The 22,300-nt window shown below is 35.5% G+C and overlaps 1 protein-coding gene across 1 annotated transcript in view; it reads right to left on the bottom strand.

The window, feature by feature from the left end:
• Positions 1-17,915, bottom strand: part of LOC148677077 (calsyntenin-2-like) — a 235,700-nt gene extending 217,785 nt beyond the window's left edge. Inside the window, exon 1 of the mRNA XM_088617597.1 lies at positions 17,648-17,915. Within this exon, the coding sequence (XP_088473723.1) occupies positions 17,648-17,720 (73 nt within the window). The 5' untranslated portion in view covers positions 17,721-17,915. The remainder of the gene's footprint in view (positions 1-17,647) is intronic.
• Between the last annotated feature and the right edge of the window lie 4,385 nt (positions 17,916-22,300).

Genomic DNA, 22,300 nt, shown 5'->3' with positions numbered 1-22,300 from the left:
AAACATTCCAACAAGAAAATCATTTGATGTTATCACTGCTCATTTTAGTGTTATCATTTGTATCATGATGTGTTTAAGTGTGTTACTTGCCCCAGGGGCTCCTCCAATAGAATGCTTGGTAAAGTATGTCTTTAGTTTTTTTTCTGTCCTGAAATAAATACTGTACATGCACCCTTAAAAGCAAGAACTGTTTTATATGGAGGGCTACTCCAGCACTCACCATAAATAGAAGAGGCTGTTTCTGACATTACCTGACTGCAATAAGTTAATCATGATAAATTGTCCGTGAGCATTGCATCTAGAACAGTAGGTTCAGAGGAATCCAAGCACTGCATTTTTTTGTGTTGGGATTCAAAGAAAAAAAAATCACCACTGCACATTTAATCAAGTCACAGAACATCTGTTCATTAGAGATCATCCATAATCACCTGAACACAGCAACACAATGAGATGCAAGTAATTATGATGCAAATACATCATTGCAGAAACAGTAGAGGGAAGAGTTAGAGCAACTTCATATTTCACGTTGTAGCACAGTAACAACTCTATAAACTCTATGAACTGACTCTGCATATAAAATTCCAGACTTTAAAACGTCTATATTCGGAACTAATATACAGTAAGTATATTAGTGTAGCTAGTTGTGAGAGGAATTCATGGAATATGATTTAATATGCATACATTTTGTTTTTTTAAAGCTGAAAGGTTTGGCTTAGAAAAATCAGGTATCAGTGAGATATGTTTTAAAATGAAAAATTAAAGGTTTAAACAAGTACATATAAATAATATCAAGCTTCTTGTACAAGGAAAAAGTCCTAATGTTCAAGAAAACTGGGTTGCTAAAATTGCATTCATTTGATTCTTGATTAAGCATGATTCTGAATCCTTTCAGGTTTTTCAGCCTTCATCTGAATTATAATCTGGGTAAAATACTGTATATTCATTATATTTGGTTTAAGCAGGATAATTTAAAGTGCTCAAACTGTACATTGGAAACGACTGGTTAATTAGTATTAAGCTAGTTTTAAATTACATCATTCTTCTTTCATTTAAGGCTGTTTTGGAAGTTCTTTTTCTGTGACAGTCAAAGGAGGAGAATCACTTTCATTAGCAAGAATTCCATTAATGATGTACTAAATTACAACGACTCTTAACTAGCTATTTAGGATGAATAAACAGACCAATTGTAGCAGCACTCTGAAAACTCTGGTTCTTCGAGTAGTGTAGTAAAAATAGAGAATTTATATCTTCTAAACTGGGGGGTCAGGTGGAAGAGAAAGTTTGCTTCTCATGTGTTCAGCCTCTCTTGCTCTTGTTCTTCAGTTCACTGAAAATAAACCACCTGCTTTTATATTGAAAATAAATCATTCCCCAACCTGCTTTTTAAAGCCATTTCAAACATTTCAATCTGCTTAATGCTTCCAGAAGAGGGAAGAAAAACACTTAGGATGTATTTGTAAGCTTACAACTAAATTACAAAATGCATGTACCCATAAAAGTGCTGTCTCACACTTTCATACCGATGTGTCAAGGCTGGATTAAAACGAATGCCACTTACAGCTATACAGCTGTTGTTTGTTATTGAAAATGACAACGGCCTTGTTAGTTCAATTTATGACATATCAATATATTCAAATATGTGTAAACTGTGTAGAAACAGATGGAGATGTTCTACTCATTGCATATCATTTATCTTTATCATATAGTATATCTTCCTAGCAAAACTGAAACACACTGTTAACACGTTTAAGTATTTTTAACTGAGTTTATCCTTACATATCTGGGAAAGGTTTTATTGCAAGTCAGTTTTTGGCATTCAATGATTAACAGAAAGCTGTAGCATCAATTTCTCATCATTTTTAATGATAGATTATATGCAATGACTAAAATAAAGTGTTACTCTCAATCCCAATCAAGAATGAAGAAGGATTTCTACTTATAAAATTAAATTCTGAATTATGATGAAGTATGACGTTAGAATGACCAAAACACACATTTCTGCTGAATTCTACTATATTGCATGCAACACTGAAAAATAATGAACCCAAAATTTCACGTTAAAGGTTGCGGCACCTTTAATATGCAATTGTATTGTACTGCATGCAGTATGAGGAAAAAGGGACTTTTTAAGCAATACAATGTAAAGAAGAGGTTACAGTTACAGTATTCTGCCCATAACCTCTAGCAGCAAAGCCAAAATTAAATTGTGCTCGCAACATTGTAGGCAGCATTCTTTAAAATGCAAAGTAGACACCCAGAATTATCTCGAACTGTAATTTTGAACTCTCCCATTTTCTTTGTACTGAACCTACAGTACAAATTAACTCTAATTTTGTGACACCGTAATCTGTGTTTTATAGATTAAAACCAAAATGTCAATTTCTCATAGAGGAACGATGGCCCAAGGGATCAATATAAAAGGCAACAGTCCCCACTGTTCAGGTAATAAAATTGATCATACTACCTGAACAGTGTCCAAACAAATTTAACTTGGAAGTTAAGCAGTTGCAAATGTAATAGGAACAGCTATGTGTGTATAAATGACTGTTGTGTTCAAGGATTGAGAACTGTGTACAGTAAAAGCTAATTCCCTTCATTCTTTCTACCACATGAAACACATGGCAAAGAGGCATATGCAGAAGTTTGTAATGGGGAAATAAGCAAGATTCAATATAGGATATACAGTACATGTAAAGATTAGATGTGCTGCATTGCCAATTTCTGGATGCAAATCTCACCAAAATCTTTCAAAACCAAACCAAATCATTCAACAAAGGTGATTAAATCAAACAGTACTCGCCGTAAAATAACAATTATCACCAATAACAGCTACAGTACAATGTCATTAGAACTTAAATGTTCTTGGTTCTTAAATGTTAATGGTTCTTCTAACCCTGCCTCCCTTACCTGATCACTATATTTAAGTTCTCTCAAAAATCCTTCAGTTAAATACAAAATACTACTTTAATTCTGAGCAGAAAAAATACTCACTGTATAATTTTACCTTTTGACATTTTAGTCTGACAGTTATAAACCTCCTTAAGATATGTTCTGGGGGCACCATCTTCCTTAAATGTCTCTTCTTCCCACAATCAATATTAGTATACCACTGTTAAAACATTGTGACATAATGTCAACATAAAGGATAAAATAGGAGCACATGAGGGAAATGTCCATTAAAATGTCAAGCAGAAATAACACGTCTAGAATATTCAGGCATAGGGAATTATTTGCTTCAATAAAATACAATTTGTTTAAAATTCATTTTTTTCCACAAAAAGCCAGAACAGTTTACTTATAAAAACTCTAACATTATCAGTGCTTTTTTTATTGAAACCTTTCAGAAGTTGAAAAAAGCTTTTATCTAAAGCAACTGCAGATACTTCATACGCTCTTCAATCTGAACATGAAAAACATCAATATCTTCCCTGGAGTACAGATCCTGGTTTTGATATTTGCAAAAAAAAAAAAAGTTTCAAATGGAAATTGCAATGGAAAATGGAAGTTGTCTTAATTGGAGAATTAAACAGTGGTGCATGTACTAAATTGTACGATTGAAACAGAAATGTGACAATTCAAAAGACAGCTATTTAACAGTCCCAAGCAATTTAGTTGCACTTAATTTCAACCTACCTTTAATTTTATCTCAGTCCAGCTCATCAGGGAAATCAGCCATATGAAAGCAATAACTAACAGACAAATTGAAAGATATTAATGGGGAGGCTAACAGGCTCACCAGTCTTCGAGAACCATTTTTCATGCAGTGGTATTGCTAGCTCATTTCAATCCCCATTTTCATTATTAATATCATATTCAAGGTTCTTGGGAAGAGAAGTACCTTTATTCAGAACTTTGGTTTTTCTGTATGGTGAGTATGGGAATCCATTGACCCGTGTAGTGCGATCCTACCATTTTAGGATTTTCTGGAGTTTCCACAGCAGCATTATTAATTTTTATGATGAAAAAACACTGTAACAGACTGAAATAGACTACAAGTACTGTATAAAAATACCACTCACGTAGGTCACAAAAGAACAGAAAGAAAAGCACAGCTATAACTGGTCATTTCAGTAGCCCAGCTTTCATTCTAAGAATTCTTGTTTTTGAAGTACATTCCAAAAAGAGGCAGCTGTTCTGCTTCCAATGTGAAGAAGTATTTACTGACATTTTACTAATAAAAACACCTAAGAATAATAATGTGTGCACAAGAATACAAACCTATAGCTGGCATTTGAAAAAATAAATTAATTATACTCCTAAAGACCTTCAACAGTGACATATTCAGACACTTGGTAAAGACCTTAAATTTAAAAATAATGAAATTGGCAAGAAAACTATTGTTATTCAGTCAGCAACTCCTCTGCTCATATCTTGTTTGAATGCCTCAATACCTGCTAGCATTTTATTAAATGTCTTTGTTCAGGGTAACCTTTTGAGAAAAGATAGATTTGGCATGAAATTGTCCAAGGCAGAAAAAAAAAAGTATTCCATGAACCTTACCTATAACAGTTTTGCTTTCAATAATAAATTCTTGAATTTCATAATGCCTTGCAAAGCTCTTGTTTTTGCTTAAAATTACATTTTCCTTTCTCAGGTAACACATACACACTTCCAGAGAAAAAAATACATAATGTGCAATTTACAATACATCTTTAGTTTGAAGGTACAAATTGTGTTGAAACTGGCGCTGAGGATTCTGCTTCACTGCCAAGTTTAATAACTGCAGGTGACCATTACAATTGTTGTGGTACAACATGCTTAAAGACAACCAACATTAATAAAACATTAAACAATAAACAAGATAAATCAAACATAACAGTGTATAAACCAGCATATTAAGAATGAAAAGAATTAAGGCTTAAATATTCAGGTCTGGAAGTGATTTCATTAAAAAAGCCCTATAAGAAATATTTTTATTTCTTTTCAGACTCTCGTTATTAAGTGCTTGGATTACATTCACCACTGTTCTCTACATTGATCAGTTCTAGCAGTTATATTCTAATATTGATTTCTAACTTGGGTCTGAAGTACTGTATAGTGTCACAGTACTCTGTAGCAAAGAACATCCAATCGACCCAAACAGAATGTTACTAAGCTTTCTAAATCCATTTTTTTGAGGAACAGAAAAAAAGGAAAACAAGCAGCAAATTAAAAATTAAAAAACAAAATTAGACAGCATTTCACAGATGCATTGGTGTGTTTATTTGTAAAATAAGAAAATACTGCTCCGGAAACTGAGGAACAATTAAGATATCAATTTAAAATAGACTTCATGACAGCTTTTTTATGTATGCTATCATGTTTTCCCCACCTCTAGAAAAAAAAATAATTTGGCAGTAAAATACAGCACCAAACCGCACAGCGCGAAAACAGTGTTCCACTATGAAATGGTACACATGACATCTCTCAGGAAAGAAAGGCTTTTACAAAATCGCTTGAAGAAATGGCACCATACTGTAAGTATCTTAGAAGAATGAATGTGGATAGGAGTTGAGACAATGAAAGTATCAAATGCTCATGAAAAAAGAACAGCCCCAGTCAAAATATATGAGTCAAGATGCAACTTAGTTTTCATCAGTCGATAAGAGCCATTCACTATGGGATTTACAGATGAAAGAACTAAAAAAACAGGAATGGTCTTAGAAGGTTCCACACATCAAAGCAATAGAAGGGACAGTTATACAAAAGCTATTGTATCATGAAACGTAATGTGAGTAGATCTACTGAAATAACAGCTGAGAAACAATTTGTGCAAGTTAAAAGAAAAATAAATTCCTTGGATGAAGAGATTTGAATGTGTCAGCAGGTAACATGACAGGTTAATGTCCACTGATGGGAATAGTGCCTCATTTTTTCTTGTTAACAAGGAAAAGCATTTGATATTCACAAGCACAAACTTGCAATGTAAGATAAAGGAGTAACTGGGTTTGTTGGCACTGATTCAGACAGATCAGAGCAGCACTTACTGCACTGCAACAACAACTGGGGTGCTTTTATTGGCCACAGTTGACTACAACCAAACAGAAAGCCAAAGCCTAACCAGTGCTGGGGTATGACCAAACAAGACCACTCCAGAATACTATGGTTCACAGTCAGGGTTGAAGAGAATCTCTCTAATCTGAAAAGCACCGCTGACATTTGCCAAGCTACAGACAAGAACTTCAACTGCCAAAATTAAAACACTGTAAAGTTAGTATTAACCCACAGATGAGATGTTTTCCCACTACTTGTGTAGCTGCAGCCAGCTGGAAAAGGTTGGCCAGTCACAGTTCTATTGGTATATTGGTACCAAATATGTTCTATTTGACTCATATGTGAATAATACTTATAGTAGGCTGCCCTAAAGTCACCACATTGTAATTCTGGGAATGTGTGGTCTTATAGTACATTGTCCTGCTGGAAAACTGAAACCTCCAAATTGGATGCATCTCAGTATCATTGAGCAGTAAGGTTACCCTAAATCTGCTACAATTGTACACTTGTATTAACGGAGATCTCTCCTCTACATGATCTCTCTTCAACTACCCCACAAGGTAGCTAGAGCAACAGCACAATGTTCACCAATGTGCTTCCACATATTGTGTCAGCTTTGTAAAGGTAAAAACAGAATTCATTTGCAAATAAAAAATCCACTATTCTATCCATCGCAAACCTCTGATGTTCTTTGGTCCACAGAAGATGACAATCATCTCTTAGCTGTCAGCATGTTATCCTTGAACAGGCTCTGAACATTCAATTATCATGCACACAGCAAGCTACATTGATATGAAGTTACTCCTTCCTGAAATTTCTTGTGCTGTAACTACTTGCAGACTAAAAACAAATGCATCAGCTTGATGATATGGTCCTGAAATGCTCTGGTAACCTTGTGACTTTGAAGATGTAGCCTTTCACTTGAAGGACTGTTTCCCTGATAATAACATACAGATCTTCATCATTCAAGTGGGGCATGATTGTTTCTTGCTGTACAAGTAAAATATGTATATACAGTACTGTATACTTTATACTTACATTTTACATTATAATCAAATACAGCACCAATACTGAGTATCAAGCGTTTTTGTTCAAATTATAACTTGTGTGCAGAATTGTCATCTCAAGGAACAATACTATTTCTACTCCTCAGCAAGCCAATATTTTTATTTTTTACTATATATAATCAATATTTTATTACACTGTATGAAGCCAAACCTACCTGTACTTTATAAATGTATACAGTATATAAATATAATGCACCCTTCAGTCAATTCACACTATTAAAGAGACTATTGTTATCTTTGAACAATGCAAGAAACCATATTGATTTATAATTGAAGAGAAGCAAGGACAAGTAGGAGGACTGGAGGAAAGAGAAAAAAAGAAAAGCAGGTGAAAAAACAGAAGGTGAAATGAAACGAGGAGAAAATAAATACAAAAGAAAGTTGCAAAAAAAACAGCAGAACAAGTAGATAAAGGAGGAAGAGGAAGAGGGAAAAAGCAAGAAGAGAGGGTTCTTAATGAATTTGCTGCTCCAGAAACTAATGGACCTTGATTTGTGTGCTTCTCAAAGGCAGGACTGAAGCACATCAATCAGGAGGCACTGCATTGCAACATTTTTTGTCCATCCACACTTGATAGAGTAGTACAGAGGAAAACATCTATATGTCTTCAATGCCTATATCACTGGTAAAATGTAATAATGAAATTTTATGTGCAGGTCTCATGACTAAGGACAGATTGTATTATAAATCCAAAAAGCGCCAGCATCTCCATAGCCTTCAAATTCACAAGCTTTGCACAATTAAAATACACAGGCTTAGGTTAACTGGTATACGCGCCACAGGAAACAATCTGAAGCTCCTTTATTCAGCCTTCAAGATTAACTTTCAGAATAGCTTATGGATTTTCCTTTTTTAAGAAAAATAAATAGATCCAGTAACAGGGCACCATGTCTGGATTGTGCAAGCATGAGCGGTCTTTTCATCAGCCATGCACAGTAAAATGAGTTTTGCTCGACTGCCTAGCAGGAGAAATGATAATTCCATTCAAGCAACGATGTTGGAAATATGGAAATGATTTGATGAAACGAGACACATTTTAACAAATACATTTAAACCTAATCAAGTGTAGCACAGGATAGGTGATAATTCTTGCCTGTGAAACATATCATGAAAGTAAATATCCCAAGCCAAAAGACAGACATTCACTTTGCTTAACCATATACACTGTACAAAGTCCGATTAGAAGTGATCTACACAATACAACAAAGTATGGGAAGTTTCTGTATTCATCAAAGAATTATGAAAAAAAAACTGTATTTGCATGAGGACATGTACAGTACATGATGACGTTGCTTCTATCCACTTGTTTACCTTTTTTCCTAACTCCATCCACAATAGTTGTTACTGCCATATGCTATTAATTGCTAAACCATCAACTGTTTGCAATTATATTCCAAGTAATATTTCACAACTGCACACAATTATCTTATCTACCAAAATTAGTATTCCATATTAATTTTATGGCCAATTTGGTAATGTGAATTGTCTCCTACATTCCACTGTCACAACTTATTGTCTGTCAAGACTAAATGTTAATGAGCATATTTGCAAAATGATTAGACAGCACAGGGAAGAGACAAAACAAAGCTTCTGGCTTTTAAACTGATAAATGAAAATGGTCTTCTATGCACTGAATCCATTATGCCTACTGCCTTCCCTGCACCAGTCTGTGGTCTCCCACAGGAGCTTGCAGCACTCAGCACATGAAGCTGGTGCTGTGACAAGCCCTGAGGGATCTCCACATGAGCATGAACACTACAGGGGGAAGGCACATGTCTCAAGTTTCCTTCCTAATCTGCCCACCATCATTACAGCTTCCTTGTCAATGCATGGAAATGCTACACATCACTTTTTGTTAGCTTTTCTCTTATGCTTTTTTTCCTACACCAGAAGGCCTTTTTTTTCTTTCCTGAATTTTTTCTTTCCCATTTTGAAACCCATCACATTCCTAGCCTCTAAAAACATAATACTCTCTATGGTCCAGAGACACCTATTACACTGTATGTTGGCTCCTGGACATAGCTGATGGCTTAACACGTTAAAGAAAATGTTGCTTTTTTCTTCAAAACAGAAATGGGCTTTCATTATTTATTATTATAACTAAATTATAACTTAATTCACATTTTTGTCATTCATCAATACACAGTGTTTCAGGGCCACTAAGGAAGTTCTTTTTCTATGAGAACGTTCAATAAAAACGATCTACCTATTGAAAGGTTTGATCTCCACTTTCTGTTTCGCAAAGATTTTCAAGCTACACTTTCAAATTTCTAACCTTATTGCCTTCCCTGAAAGATACATGATGTAGGACAAACATTTGCATCAGAAAACTCAGCATGTGACAAAAGACCTGGAAATCAAGTATTTTACCTTTTTTTTTTGCATAGCTATCAGTAAGCCAGTTGAACCAACTTTGTTTTTCAATTGCAATAGCTCCTTCATTGCCTCCAGACACACCAAGTGAAGAAGCAGAAATAATTTGTTCTACCACTTGCTGACAGGCTAGCCGCTGTCTCATACTTTTTTTATTTCAGATTATTTACGTCTTGAAATAAAATCAATAAAGTCTCTTTGGGATTATTTTTAAAGTTGTTTAGCTTCAACGTGTCTGAATCTTTATCTTTGCATGTGATCAGAATTTCTCACAGTATTTTGTATGACTCCCAAAAGTATGACTCCCTTCAAAAAGTAAAATAAAGACTATTGGTTTGAAATGACCCAATTTTAGTTATTGACTAATATAATTATTTATATATATATATATTATACTATTAATACATAACCCTTTTCTTTTAAAAAGCATACCATCTGATAGGTAATATGCACACATATTACTTAAATTAAGATATTGTCATAAAATGTTCACAAAATGTAGTTATTCAGCAATAAATCTGCAGATGTCTTGCCCTTTGAAAACTTAATGGTGCTGTTCACAGAATCTTCTTTAAACAATTTCTGTAGTACTTATTTTTAATTAAACTGAAATTATTCAGAATGTTTGTGTCCATAAACACCTACACATTAGACTATGTAACAACTCTTTGAAACACTAAACATTCCAATTGTGTGAATTAGTTGTGTCTGCACAGAGTAATGGGCTTTGCAATATACTGTAGCTTTGTTAAAAAAATTGATTTACCCTCCAGCAAATTGTGAGCAAACTGCCTAATTCATTTATCATGGTGTGGGCAAATTGCCCAAACTTTGCTTATAGGGGTAGTAAGGGATGATTGGGCTTATACTGTATGTGATGTTTTACACTGCTTTGCTTTTTGTTACGTTTAATGAAAAATAATGTGATTTGGGTTTTTAGCAGTTTATTACACAGCACATTTTTTACATTGCATATTTTACTGTATGCAATATGGTAGACATTTTTGATATTCTCAGTACATATGAGTAGTCTTGAATAACAGGCAGAAAAACTTGCACGTTTTTTCCTCCAAGTTAAACTCACCTTGAGTGTTATAGGTAAGGGGAACCAATCATAAGGTTAAATATATACACATTTTAAAATGTTGACATGTGTCAAGAGAAGGATCCAAAACAAAAACACTGATAACTATGGCACACTGCAAATGCTTCAGTTTGGCTTATCCAGTATTTCAAATGGGTCCCATTAGGATTTATTGTGCTTAGTCAGTAATGTTCTTTTGTTTCTGAGAAAAAATACAATTAACTGTCAAATTCATATTGCCTCAAATGTGTACAATATTTTATTGGGTTTATATGATGTTTTATAGAAATTGATCCTTGAAAAATGAAAAGAAATCATGGAAGATTTTAATTTTATTACTAGCTCTTCAACAGCAGATGGCTCATTATCAAGCAACATTAAATGCTGTGTCCTGAAACCTGGCCATATCCTATTGTTTCAAACTCTAAAGTTCATAATTCATACTTTACAATTTGTCAATTTTACATCCTGCTACAGAACTTTCCTCCTGGACACTGGATCACCAGTGAATAACCTGAAATAGATAAATTTAATCCCTTTCTTTTAGCTTCTCATACAAATCACATTTGCTTTTTCCAATACGGATTTGTTTTACTGTTGTCTGTTTAAATTTACTAGGATTTATTTTTTCACACAGTGCCTGCCATCTGCTGATGAGAACGAGTCAAACATTATACCGCATGATCATATTTTAAGTGTTGTTTTATGACTGAGCTATGTAGGTATACAAATGCATTGCTAAATCAAACAAGCTACTGTATTTTCAGTCTTTTATATAATACAAAACCATAAATCTTCTGTAGCCTTGTGGAATCCTTAGACAAAGAACAGTAATAAAACATGTCAAAGATGCATTTCTCAATAAAAAAAGCCCATAAATCTGTTACTTGGGGACTTCAATCATGCAGAGGGTGATTTATTTACAAGTATCCAAAAACTTCTGGTCAGTTGGTTGCTGTACCCAATATACAGAACAAGTGATAGAACATAATGCATCTGGTAACTCATTGGAACCTTCTCAAGGTTTTCCAACCATGATCTTATCAAAATTGCACAGAAGTTTGATCATACAGCAGCAGGTTAGGAAGTGTCCTGAAAAGACTAACTCGTCTGCTGATTCAAAGAAACGGCAGTTCTCAACTGAATTGGCAAGAGAGTGAATCTGAAAAAATCTGCATATCTCAATTCGAAATTCAAGACAGGGACAAACCGCTATCATAGTGTACATTTTTCAAAAACATTGATTCCAGTTTTTATATTTTGTAGCCCCAGCTTTCCTTTCAACCTGCAGCACAATAAATACAAACATTCTCCTGTTCTGCTCTTCAGAAGTCAAATTACAGTAGATTGCAAAGACACTTTCTGGTTATCAACAACATCTTCATTAGGAACCAGCCCACATTTCAGATGTTAGCATACAGTATGTCATACTGCTTACCGCCAACTTTGTTCAGTCTCTTTTGCTGATAGCGGGAGTTCCCAATTGTCCTCCAGGCATGCAGGTTTTCATTTTGGAACAACTCTTTTAACTATCTATTTTAACTCATTATTGGCTTAATTGGATCAATAAAACAGATTTTTTTTCAGCTCTTCATCTACTACTTTATTTAAAAAGGCATATTAAATCTGCAGGAGTGCCACCTTCCAAACCCAAGTTTACAGCACAATCACAGTGTACTGGGAACATTCCTTGGATGCACACTACAGAACCCTTCTGGTGTGTATATGTGTTTTCCACATCCTGACTTTAAAACTGGGATTTAAATTTGAGAGGGATTTACAGTGAGAAGTGAGACAAAACTGGACGACTCAGCATTTTCCATAAGCACTGTAGTGTGAATCAATATCTTTGTTTCTTTCTTCTTAGAAGTAGTACTAGCTGTAAAATGCAGCACTGATACAGTATGCCTCATTTGTTTTTCTTTTGAATTTGAGTGGAGTAAAGGGTGGTTTTTTTTCAGTGTTCGTAATTTGTTTAATGCTTATTTTATAAAACTGCACTGTACAATGAATCAAAACTTAAAGCATACAGTACGTATTTCAGTAATGTGGCTTCTGAAATGTCTGATCTGAGCACACATACTGTATGCTTGAAAGCGTTTGTTCTTACTGAAAATGTTTAAAGACACTCCATTTTTGGCTGGAAACTAACTAGATAATAATCTATAGTAATAATATAGTAATAAGCAGCAGCTACTGTATCCTATGTGTTTTGAAACTCTTAACTGTGGCAATGCTGAATATGATCACTAATATGCAGAGCTAGTAGTTTACCAAATTAAGACCTTCAACATTCACCTTAATGTAAGGAATATATCCTGAAATGTTAAAAATAATCTCACTTTAAAGCTGAAAGCAGGAAGGCGCTAAAGGCATATCAACCCTTGTGCTGCTTTTAACAATCACCCTTTATGCTGAGCTAAAACACAGTTTCAACCCCAACGCATTTATTTCAAAATCTAATGGCTTGTCAGCTAAAAACTCTACCTTATTCCATTCCAGTGGAAAAACTGAATGATCAACACACAGGTCACTAGCTATGAACTCTTTTTGCTGTCTTGAAAATGTTTTACATAAAAGAACTTGAAGGCACTCCACAACAAGCTCTTTTTATAAAGACCCAAGAGTACCCTTGACCAATATTTGATATCCTTTTAAAAACTGAACTTTTGCAGTGGATGTAAAGACATGAGAAGAGGATTTCAGACTCGGAAAGCATTACTCTACCATCTAACTACTTTATTAGTCAATGGAGAAGCTTTTTTCAAAGGTATATGTGATGGCTTCGCACTAATATATTGCCACTGGACTACACAAAGTTCAAATGCTTTTTGTCCACAAAAGTGAAAAGCAAAGAATTTGTCTTTTTATTGAAGCTGTTCACCAATAATCACAGAACAGATTTTCTTTTGCTCTGTCAAAAGAAACAAATGTTTCTGTTTCTTTTGTCGCCAAGACAAAACTGCATTCCTTTATATTTTGAAAGATGGCCTCTAAGAATATAATAATTATGATTGTTTATTGCTTCAGGATACAGACCCGAAGATAAAAAATGGAATTCCAATTGCTTTGGAGACCCTTTTAATGACCTCATTGCAGTCTCCCAACCATGAGCTCTGCTGTACTTTAAACAGAGCCTTGGTTTTATTTTGGTTAGGATTTGTGTGAATTCACAACATGATTTTGCCTTGGAAAAAAACTGCAAACTCTAACCTTCTTGGTCACGTAAATTATTCTCATTTAGAAGAAAATCATAACTCTAAATCATTACAAACAAATGTAAAATCATCTGCGAAGACTACAACTGATCATGAAATCATAATAAAATGTAGCCAGAGATTCACAGAGCACAGCAAACCCTTTTCTATCTTTTACTACAGGCTAAACAGATGTCAATGAATAAACTGACAATGGTTGCCTAACAGCATGGAGCCTGAAGGACATTATGCCAGCTACCTGCTACCTTTGTACTGCTTCTGAAGCAGAATCCAAATTCACAAAATAAAAAGCAGGGGGCTGTGGTTATGTCATAGTTTAATTATTGAAATCAACCTTATTACAGGTCTGTTTTGACACCATTAATATGACATTTTCCAAAAGATGTTTTCTTTTAAAACAATTGTTCTGCATTGCAGGGATTTGTTTGGGATTAATAGTTGATAAAAGCTTAATAATTGGTTCCAAGATTTAAAACAAAACATGACTTAAAATCCTTGAAACTCGTCACAACACTTTTCACCGTTGAAAGGTTCGGCTAATTGAGTTCCTAACCTAAGTTCAGGAGGTACAGTATGTCGACAACCAAGTTACTTTCACCCCAACGGTACATTTCCTGGAAGCGGTGTATGCCATAAGCAAACCTCACATTCTGCATTTGTGGCTTGTGATCCTCCTCCACCTCCATCTCCATTCCTTGTGAATTGTGAGATGCAGTAGTAAATTAAAATCGAACAGGGCAGCGCTGTGCAGTTTGTTACTGTCTGCGTACACATCTTACACAATGTAAAAGAAAAGATACGTTATCACAATCAAGGCAGCATTACATTAGAGGTTTCCCAAACATACCATTTCTTTTCAAAAAGGAAAAAGAGTAGCAGTTTGTCATTTTTTTTTTAAATTGAGAATAGCTTTTTCATGAGGAAACACTGTTCAGACCTGACTGAAATTCAACTCTGCGTTTTTATTTTGGTTTTAATAAGGTGAAAGAAATGTTATGGCAGTAAAGGATCGTGACTTCACTGCTGTCACATGCTTTAAAGATTTTGGGAATTTTACAAGCACTTTTCTCCTCCATTCTCAGTTAAAGCTTTTACAATACAACTGACAATCGGTTTCAAACACTATGAAAAGCTCTGTCGTGTTTTTACTTTCGCATCTCCTGCTCAGCAAAAATCAATATGTTGTTGAATGTGGTCTTCCATGCAAAGGCCGCTCAGACTTGTGAAAACTATTAGCAAACCTCGCAGGCAAAATGACACATAGCAGCTCTTTGTCAGTTTTTGTGCAGCTAATTCTGAGCTCACATTGCTACTAATGATGCGTGCAGTGAAATTAACGTTGCATGTCCACTCTTACAGACACTAATCACTGGAGAGTCTTTGAAAAGGAAGTCAACATAAAGCCAACAAAATGTTTCAATCTCTTGGATTTCTTTACTCCCATCTGTTCTGTGCGCAGCATCATTAAATTAAGGGATCTTAACGACATTTCCAGTCACTTTAACATGATACCAGCACTGCGGATCTTTTGCTTTATTCACAACTCCTATAATGCAACTCTTGTCTAAACGGCACAATGCATCAGTTGGTTTTTTTCATAGGTGTACCTTTTCCCACCCAGAATATGTGAATCTTTGTGAACCTGTCAGCTTATCGGGTTGAGCATTCACTGAACAAGTAGCACTATCCAGTTTTCCTCACCTACTGTAGCTGTTGCAGGTTTGAGAAAAATTGCACTTTGCCTGAAAAGTATTTAAACACTGAAGAGCAAAAGTGAATAAAATCAATCCCCAGACGTCAGAGAGTAGGCACCAGACTTGTCCATTAAATGTAAAGCACGAAAAGGTTTCTTTAGGGCCACAGGTGCAACATCCCAGCCTATCTGTTCATTAGTGAGCTCAGTTGCTGCTTGGAGACTAAAATTTGACTAAAACGTCCTTAAATTAATCATCTCAGCAACTTGTTTTCAACAATATGAATGTTTATTTGTGAGGCCTAAGGTCTGTACTTTTTATCACAATTTAGCTAAACATAGAGAACTGTGTGATTCAATGGATCGGGATAAGAGACATCTACAAGAGTTATTTTTTAAGTACCAGTACTTAAAATGCACTCCTTTTCAAACACAAACAGGTTGTTAAAAATAAACTATCAAAATTCAGGGGTATAAATCTTCAGAGGCACAAAATGTCATGCTCAAGGCAGCTCTCCACTTATCACCCAGTCAGAGAACTCAGAAGTAAATCTGTGGAACAGAAGAAAGGCTCTGTATCGGGTTTGTCAGGTAATGCAGAGAGGTTAGAAATGGAGGAGAAAATGAAGGCAACACGGATGTCTTTTAGGTTATTTACTGATAGTGCCGCTTACCTTTGTATTTTCAAAAATATCCCAAGGGCTACAATTAAAGAAAGTCATACGTCCACAAACCGTGAAATGCAAAATAATTTACATTTAAAATCACATTCCGCAAGGCACGCGGCGGTATAATCATGCCCCTGTAAATAACTTGATCACGTGCTTGCATATGAACTCTCACTGCAGATTTGCAACACCTGAAACAAGCTGGTACTGTACTGTATCTTCCATCAGCGAATTTGTGTTCGCAATGTTAATTTACGGAACTGTCAGGTACCAACAGCGTGTTCCCATTTTAATCCGCAACATGCAACGAAATCTGATCATGAAGAGGAAAGGTTTATTTATTTATTTTTTTCTTCTCATTTCCCCAAGTTTTTCTCATTTCTTTATGCAGATGGGTATTGGATTAACAGTATAAAATTTAACCAGGATACAGTATGCTATAAAAATAAAGTTGTTTCAATTTTCTGTATATTTTTAAAGCCGTATAGCATCCCAAGGGACTTAATTAGAACCTTAGTTGTTCGCTTTCCTTTGCCTCCTTGGTAATTTGTTTACTTTAAAGCAAAAGCCACAAAGCCTTCTGCCCTGCGTTTTGTGATCTAAGATAGAGAGACTGATCTACAGAATATAAAAAAGATCTACTTCATACTTCGCGAAAGTTAACGTCGAGCAAGATGTACATAGATTAAAACGTTCGTTCCATTACGCAGTTCACGATTTTAATCCTATTTCAAAAATGCGTATGTTGCACTTTGGAGTTCGGATGAGTTCGTCTGTTCCTACGGTTTCCTTCAAGACTGAATGCACAATCGGGATGTTCCTAAAATAAATTTTCAGATGTTCGATACCAGACACATGCCAAAAGGTAAAGCTCGCATACCGAACTAGGCGATGCCCAATAACTGTTTTTTTGCCAGGATAATCTACTTCCACATTTTGCAGACAGGTAAGGTGTCTTTTCAGTTATTTCGATATTTTACGTCAGGTGAAGAGACGTTCGGTGTGCATGTTCAAGATGAAAGATACATTACCAGTAATAAATAAACATCACCCGTTTTAACAACAAAGCCTAACCTTCCCGAGAGCTTCCAGGAGGAAGCTAAAATATTTATTCCCAACATCTGCAAAGAGGTAGTACCGACTCTTAAGATCATATCCTGTTTTATTACACACGAGCAAAATATTTAAAAATTCAACCGAAACATTTAACCAAAGAAAATAATAACAATCGGTGATTGTTACAACTTGTGCAACAAATAAAGATCCGAAATAACAAGGTAACAACTTAAAACTTTCACAGCTTGCTTAATGTGCATTTATCACTGCGGACCAACTGGTAACAGAAACATTCCACTCAGATGAGTCCAACAGGACAATCACCTATCATGCATCTGCAAATCCTTCTAGCAAAGATGTTCACTGAATTTCACAGTTGTACGTTCCGCTCTCATGCTCATAACGGTGCATCCGTAACAATAAAGACTCCCTCTGCTCTTCACAAGCCCCAGCTACTGCGCGCTGTCGGATCGCTGGTTTCAAGGCAATCTGTAATAAAGCGCTTCTCTACCCACCTTTCCCTGCAAGGACGCTACAGAGCCCCAGCGTTACCAAAATAAACACCAAGGATGTTCTTAGATTCTTCATGATGAGACACAGGGCACGCTGACCTCTCAGGCACCGCGCGTAGTCTTTCTTCAAATCAAAGACGAAAGCAATGCGAGAGAGAAAAAAAAAAACAGACGCGCTTGTTCTAAAGATACCCAGCAGCTACACAGTAAGATCGCTCAGTGCTGTTCACTACTAGTCAATCTGAAAGGACAGGAGCACAGACTAGCGCACCCCGGGACTAGACCGTTACGTCACTGGGAGGAGATGCATTAATATTCATAAGAAGAGCCGCTTTTTTCAACATATTTAAACTGACATTGATGGGTTCACTTGAAAAAGGTTAATTTGTTACGAGCAGCTCACCCACTGGAGACGAATTGTGAGCTCTAACTGGGCTGTTTGTGTCCGTCCGCCTGCAGGGTGATTCTTATCTAGTTTACTTTGGAATTTCAGTTCTTCCCGTGTGGAAAAGTTACAGTAGTTCCCAATATTATGTTTAAAATTGCACCGAGCACTCGCTGAGCACTTGTGCGTCGGTGTCAGAAATAGGCTGAGGTGTCAGATTCACTGGGGCATCTCTGAGCCTTCCTGCAGCATGTACAGTATTTTTAAACTTCATTTGGCATTTCTGAATTGGTTCTCAGTGATGTCGGCTCGTTTTCAGTTTCTGGAGCTGTTTCCATAATCTGGAAATAAAACAGAGGGGCCCACTGGTATCACATACAGCCCTGTGAACTGCCGTTTACTCCGTAAAAATACACTTAGTTTTGCTCTACATTACCTTGATTTATCACAGTAATTACCAAAATATGATAGTAAACATTGTATAATAATGGGATCTGTGATTACCCCTATGAAATGTAATTGCCTTAGTGTATTGGTATTTACTCCATAAACTCTCGTACCTATGAGAGTACCATCTCCTTGCATGAGATTTGTTTAAACGGGAATACGTTTTTTACTGATGAATCCCAAGAGACATTTTTTTCACAAGTACACCAGATGTGGTCGAGGTAATGTTTTTTTAAATAGGTCGTGCATCTGTATAGAAGGAGGTTATAAATCTATATTAATATTAACAGCTGCGAGTGGAATTCGTTCGTGTCTGGTTCAACATTTTGGTCCCTCTGCATCAGTGGAACTGAGCGATCAAAAGAGACATCCGCGATTACAGTTGATGTTTTTACTATAGATATAAAGGTACTATAGAGGTACAGTTGACTGTATCAGTGATTGTAGTAGATAAACGCGCTTTGTTTCATCAGCTCTTTCTAACTTTTGTTTTTTAAGTGTTAAATAAGCAACGTGCTACAATTTCTAAAATGAGCCAACAATGACGGTCGTGGGTGATTGTTAACAGTGTGTAATTTTTGATCAGACTATACCACAATTTAGAGTATATAGAGCATTTTTTATACTACATATGGTAACTACACTGTATGTCGATTAGGTACTGTAACATGGTATATACTCTATGTTAAGCCGAAATGAAACAAAATCATGTTTCGCAAATTTGAACAAAACCTTTAGTTTTACGAGAACAGACAGATGCAAAACTAGATTCTAGAAAATTAGCTCCTTTGGAACTTCTTAAAAGGGAAGTGTGCTGAATTATTGTGGTTTCAAGATATTCTTTATTCACTGGTTTGTCTGTACTGAATATTCAAAGTGACAAAAAGCGCTCTATTTACTATTCTGCTACTGATAAAACAATACGATTCATGTTTTTGTATTTTATTATTAATCTAAAGTGGTGATAAAAAAAACTCTTAAAATCGTGTTCCTTAGTGACTTTTAACAAAAAGTGAAGGCGAGAAATGAGTTATATTAATGAAAAGACATTACAATAAAATAGAGAGAGCACTTACTGTCCAAAAGAACAAACCAGCTGCAGAACATGTCTGTCACATCTATGCAGTAGAACTGTATGTACTGTAGGTGATTCCAGTCTTTTATTCTTACAGCTTTCATTTCTTCTTGAGGACAGTCAATGAATGAGGTATTTAGCAATCAAACTAAAACCTTATTCTCACACAGCACTTCAGTCATTATATTTCATTAACACTGGTTTTTATCTTAGAGAGAAATATCCTCCCACATCTTTTTAATGTCTTTCAGTTGTTATGACTTATTCATAAAAAAAAACTTCAGATTATCATATCTTTTCCTTGTCTAAGAATTTAGTGATGCAAGTCCTTGTCTTATCTGTTTATAAGGGAAAGGGAAGTGAAAGTTGGAGAATCCCACCTTTGTTCACCCAGATATCACAATAAGACACCCCAATCTAGGCAAAGTAATGTGTGTGAAAGAATAAAAACTTCTCTCTTACTTTTAGAATCATCCTTATCTGCTCATGTTGTCTTATTGCAGTGTCCTAGGATATTTGTCCCTCCAAAAAAACTTTTTCCATTATTGTTTTCTTCACTTTGTATAGTTTCTAACTCACACTGTTAAGCATCTATGGAAAAAAAAAAGAATTGCTTAGCAGGAATATTGTACCAACTGATGCGTCTAATTAACTGACTTTTAATAGGTGAAACACTCCATCAGTTCAGAAAGAGAGTGAAAAGGGCTGAAGAATTGTCTAGGATGGGGGATTTAATTTACTGCTTTACATGTGTAATGTTATTACATTCGCCGTGCTTTCTTACTGTATATGCTAAATTGCAATTCTGTGTACAGCATTCCATTTCAGACAACCTGACTGTGTTTTGCATGGGAAGGAGTGCAGGTTGTAGAATATTGTGACACCAATACCATATTTATGCCATTTTGTCACTGGTCCGCAGTGCAGTGTTACTGTGTTTGACAGCTCGGAAGGTCAAATAGCATAAAACACATGACAAAATGAAAGGACTCCAATAGAATTATGGGATAGTAGAAGATAAGAGGTCTGCAAGGTCTGACCGCTGGCTCAGTAAGTGGACAAAATCATCTGACTGCACTTCATTGCACTTGGCTTCCTGCATATTTAGATCTCACGAAACTGCTTCTAAGACAGGAAAGAGAGCAATGATTCTAGGATTGATAAAACAAGGATATCTCCAGGACTGAGAAGAGAGACCTGAAGTGTTGTTGATCTGCAGACAGATACATCGAACAGCCTGTAAAGCGCTCATGTGTAAAGACAAGAGGATTGAGTTTCTCCATCCTCTGATAACATGTGCTTTCTGAGCTTCATGGTGTCCGCAGACAAGGAATGTGTTGTTCAACTGAGATATGTCCATGGGCATACTTGTCATCAGCAGCTAAATAAAAGGTTTTAAAGTTATCCCCTAGCAGTCTGTGTAATGTAATGTAAACTGAACTAGCTACTAATTCTGACTCTCCAACAAAAAAGGAGTGCAATTTGTATAGGCTTTTAAGAAATCTGGTGTGTTTTCCTAAGTATGGAAAACCTGGATGTTTTCTGCAAGGAGAACTACTTCAGATTAGAAAAATTTGTAACTTTAACCCAGCTGACTCAGTTACAATTTGATGAAGATTTGGAGGGATCAACTGAAGCTTAGTGAACTAGTTCAAGCAGGATATTCCTGTCCCAATTTAGTTAATTGAATCAGGTCTGCTCAGAGCAAGTGTAGGAGGTAATTCGTCTTCAGTGACACAGAGGAGTTTTTATAAAATATAGGTTACAATGAGTGTGGTAGGTGATTGTAAGCCTTTATTTTATGAGTAAGGGTTTAGTTTCCTTAGGGTCTGTGACACAAAAAAGTCAAACGAAGTGTTTTGTGCTCTGTTTACAAGGGACCTGAAGATATAAACATTTGTGGTCAAACCTTTCAAGGTTAAGTATTAAGCTTACTTTTTTGACCGTCAAAAATGTATCTTGCTAAAATCCTATCTGCAAAATTAATAAATATGGAAACATTAGAGATCAATCCTCTATACTGTCTTTAAAAGCTTCTATGTAAGATAAAAAAAAACATAACACTGAAAAATGACCTCTAAGAGCATGGTATTAGAAAGGAGGCTATATTCAATATCATTAACAAGGACACTACTGCTAGGCAATAGTCATTAAAAAAAATACGCAGCCTGAGGTTAGTGGGAGATATATTTCCGATCATCTTTTAAAATAATTAAAATCAGAATATCTCAAAGCACAGCCAAATTGACATATAGCCTTGCACAGTGTTTATTCTCTGGTGTTTTCTGGTGGTATTGCCCATAATATTTTTACAGCAGCTGGAAAAGACCACAGAATGCCTCAAGTGAAACCACTTATATTCATGTTTGAGATTGAAACTGACAAAAAAAAACATTTCATTCTGCATATATGAATCTATTTGATTTTTAGCCAGAGCCGTAAGAATTTGTAAATTTCCAAGGATTCACACAGAGCCATTTACTGTGTGGGGAAGGATGGAGGATAACCTCTAAATATTTCATATTTTCCTTGGCTACTTCCACATGTTAAGAATAGTAAATGAGGTTGTTCCTGTGGATATGAAGGAATAATGCTAACATTAGTATATAATGGTTTTTTTCAGAAATTGTTCATTTATAAACCATTATAAATAAATTAGACCTTTGGTATAAATAGAACTGGTGATCCTTAACAATAATAACCCTGTAAGCCAACCAAAGGACTTGATTTATTCCTCTCATTTAACTAG

Source organism: Lepisosteus platostomus, chromosome 2, assembly GCF_059453375.1.
Source record: "Lepisosteus platostomus isolate fLepPlt1 chromosome 2, fLepPlt1.hap1, whole genome shotgun sequence".
In the NCBI taxonomy this organism is placed as follows: Eukaryota; Metazoa; Chordata; class Actinopteri; order Semionotiformes; family Lepisosteidae; genus Lepisosteus; species Lepisosteus platostomus.
Note: the sequence above shows the minus strand (reverse complement) of the source record. Positions and strands in the feature narration are given on the sequence as shown.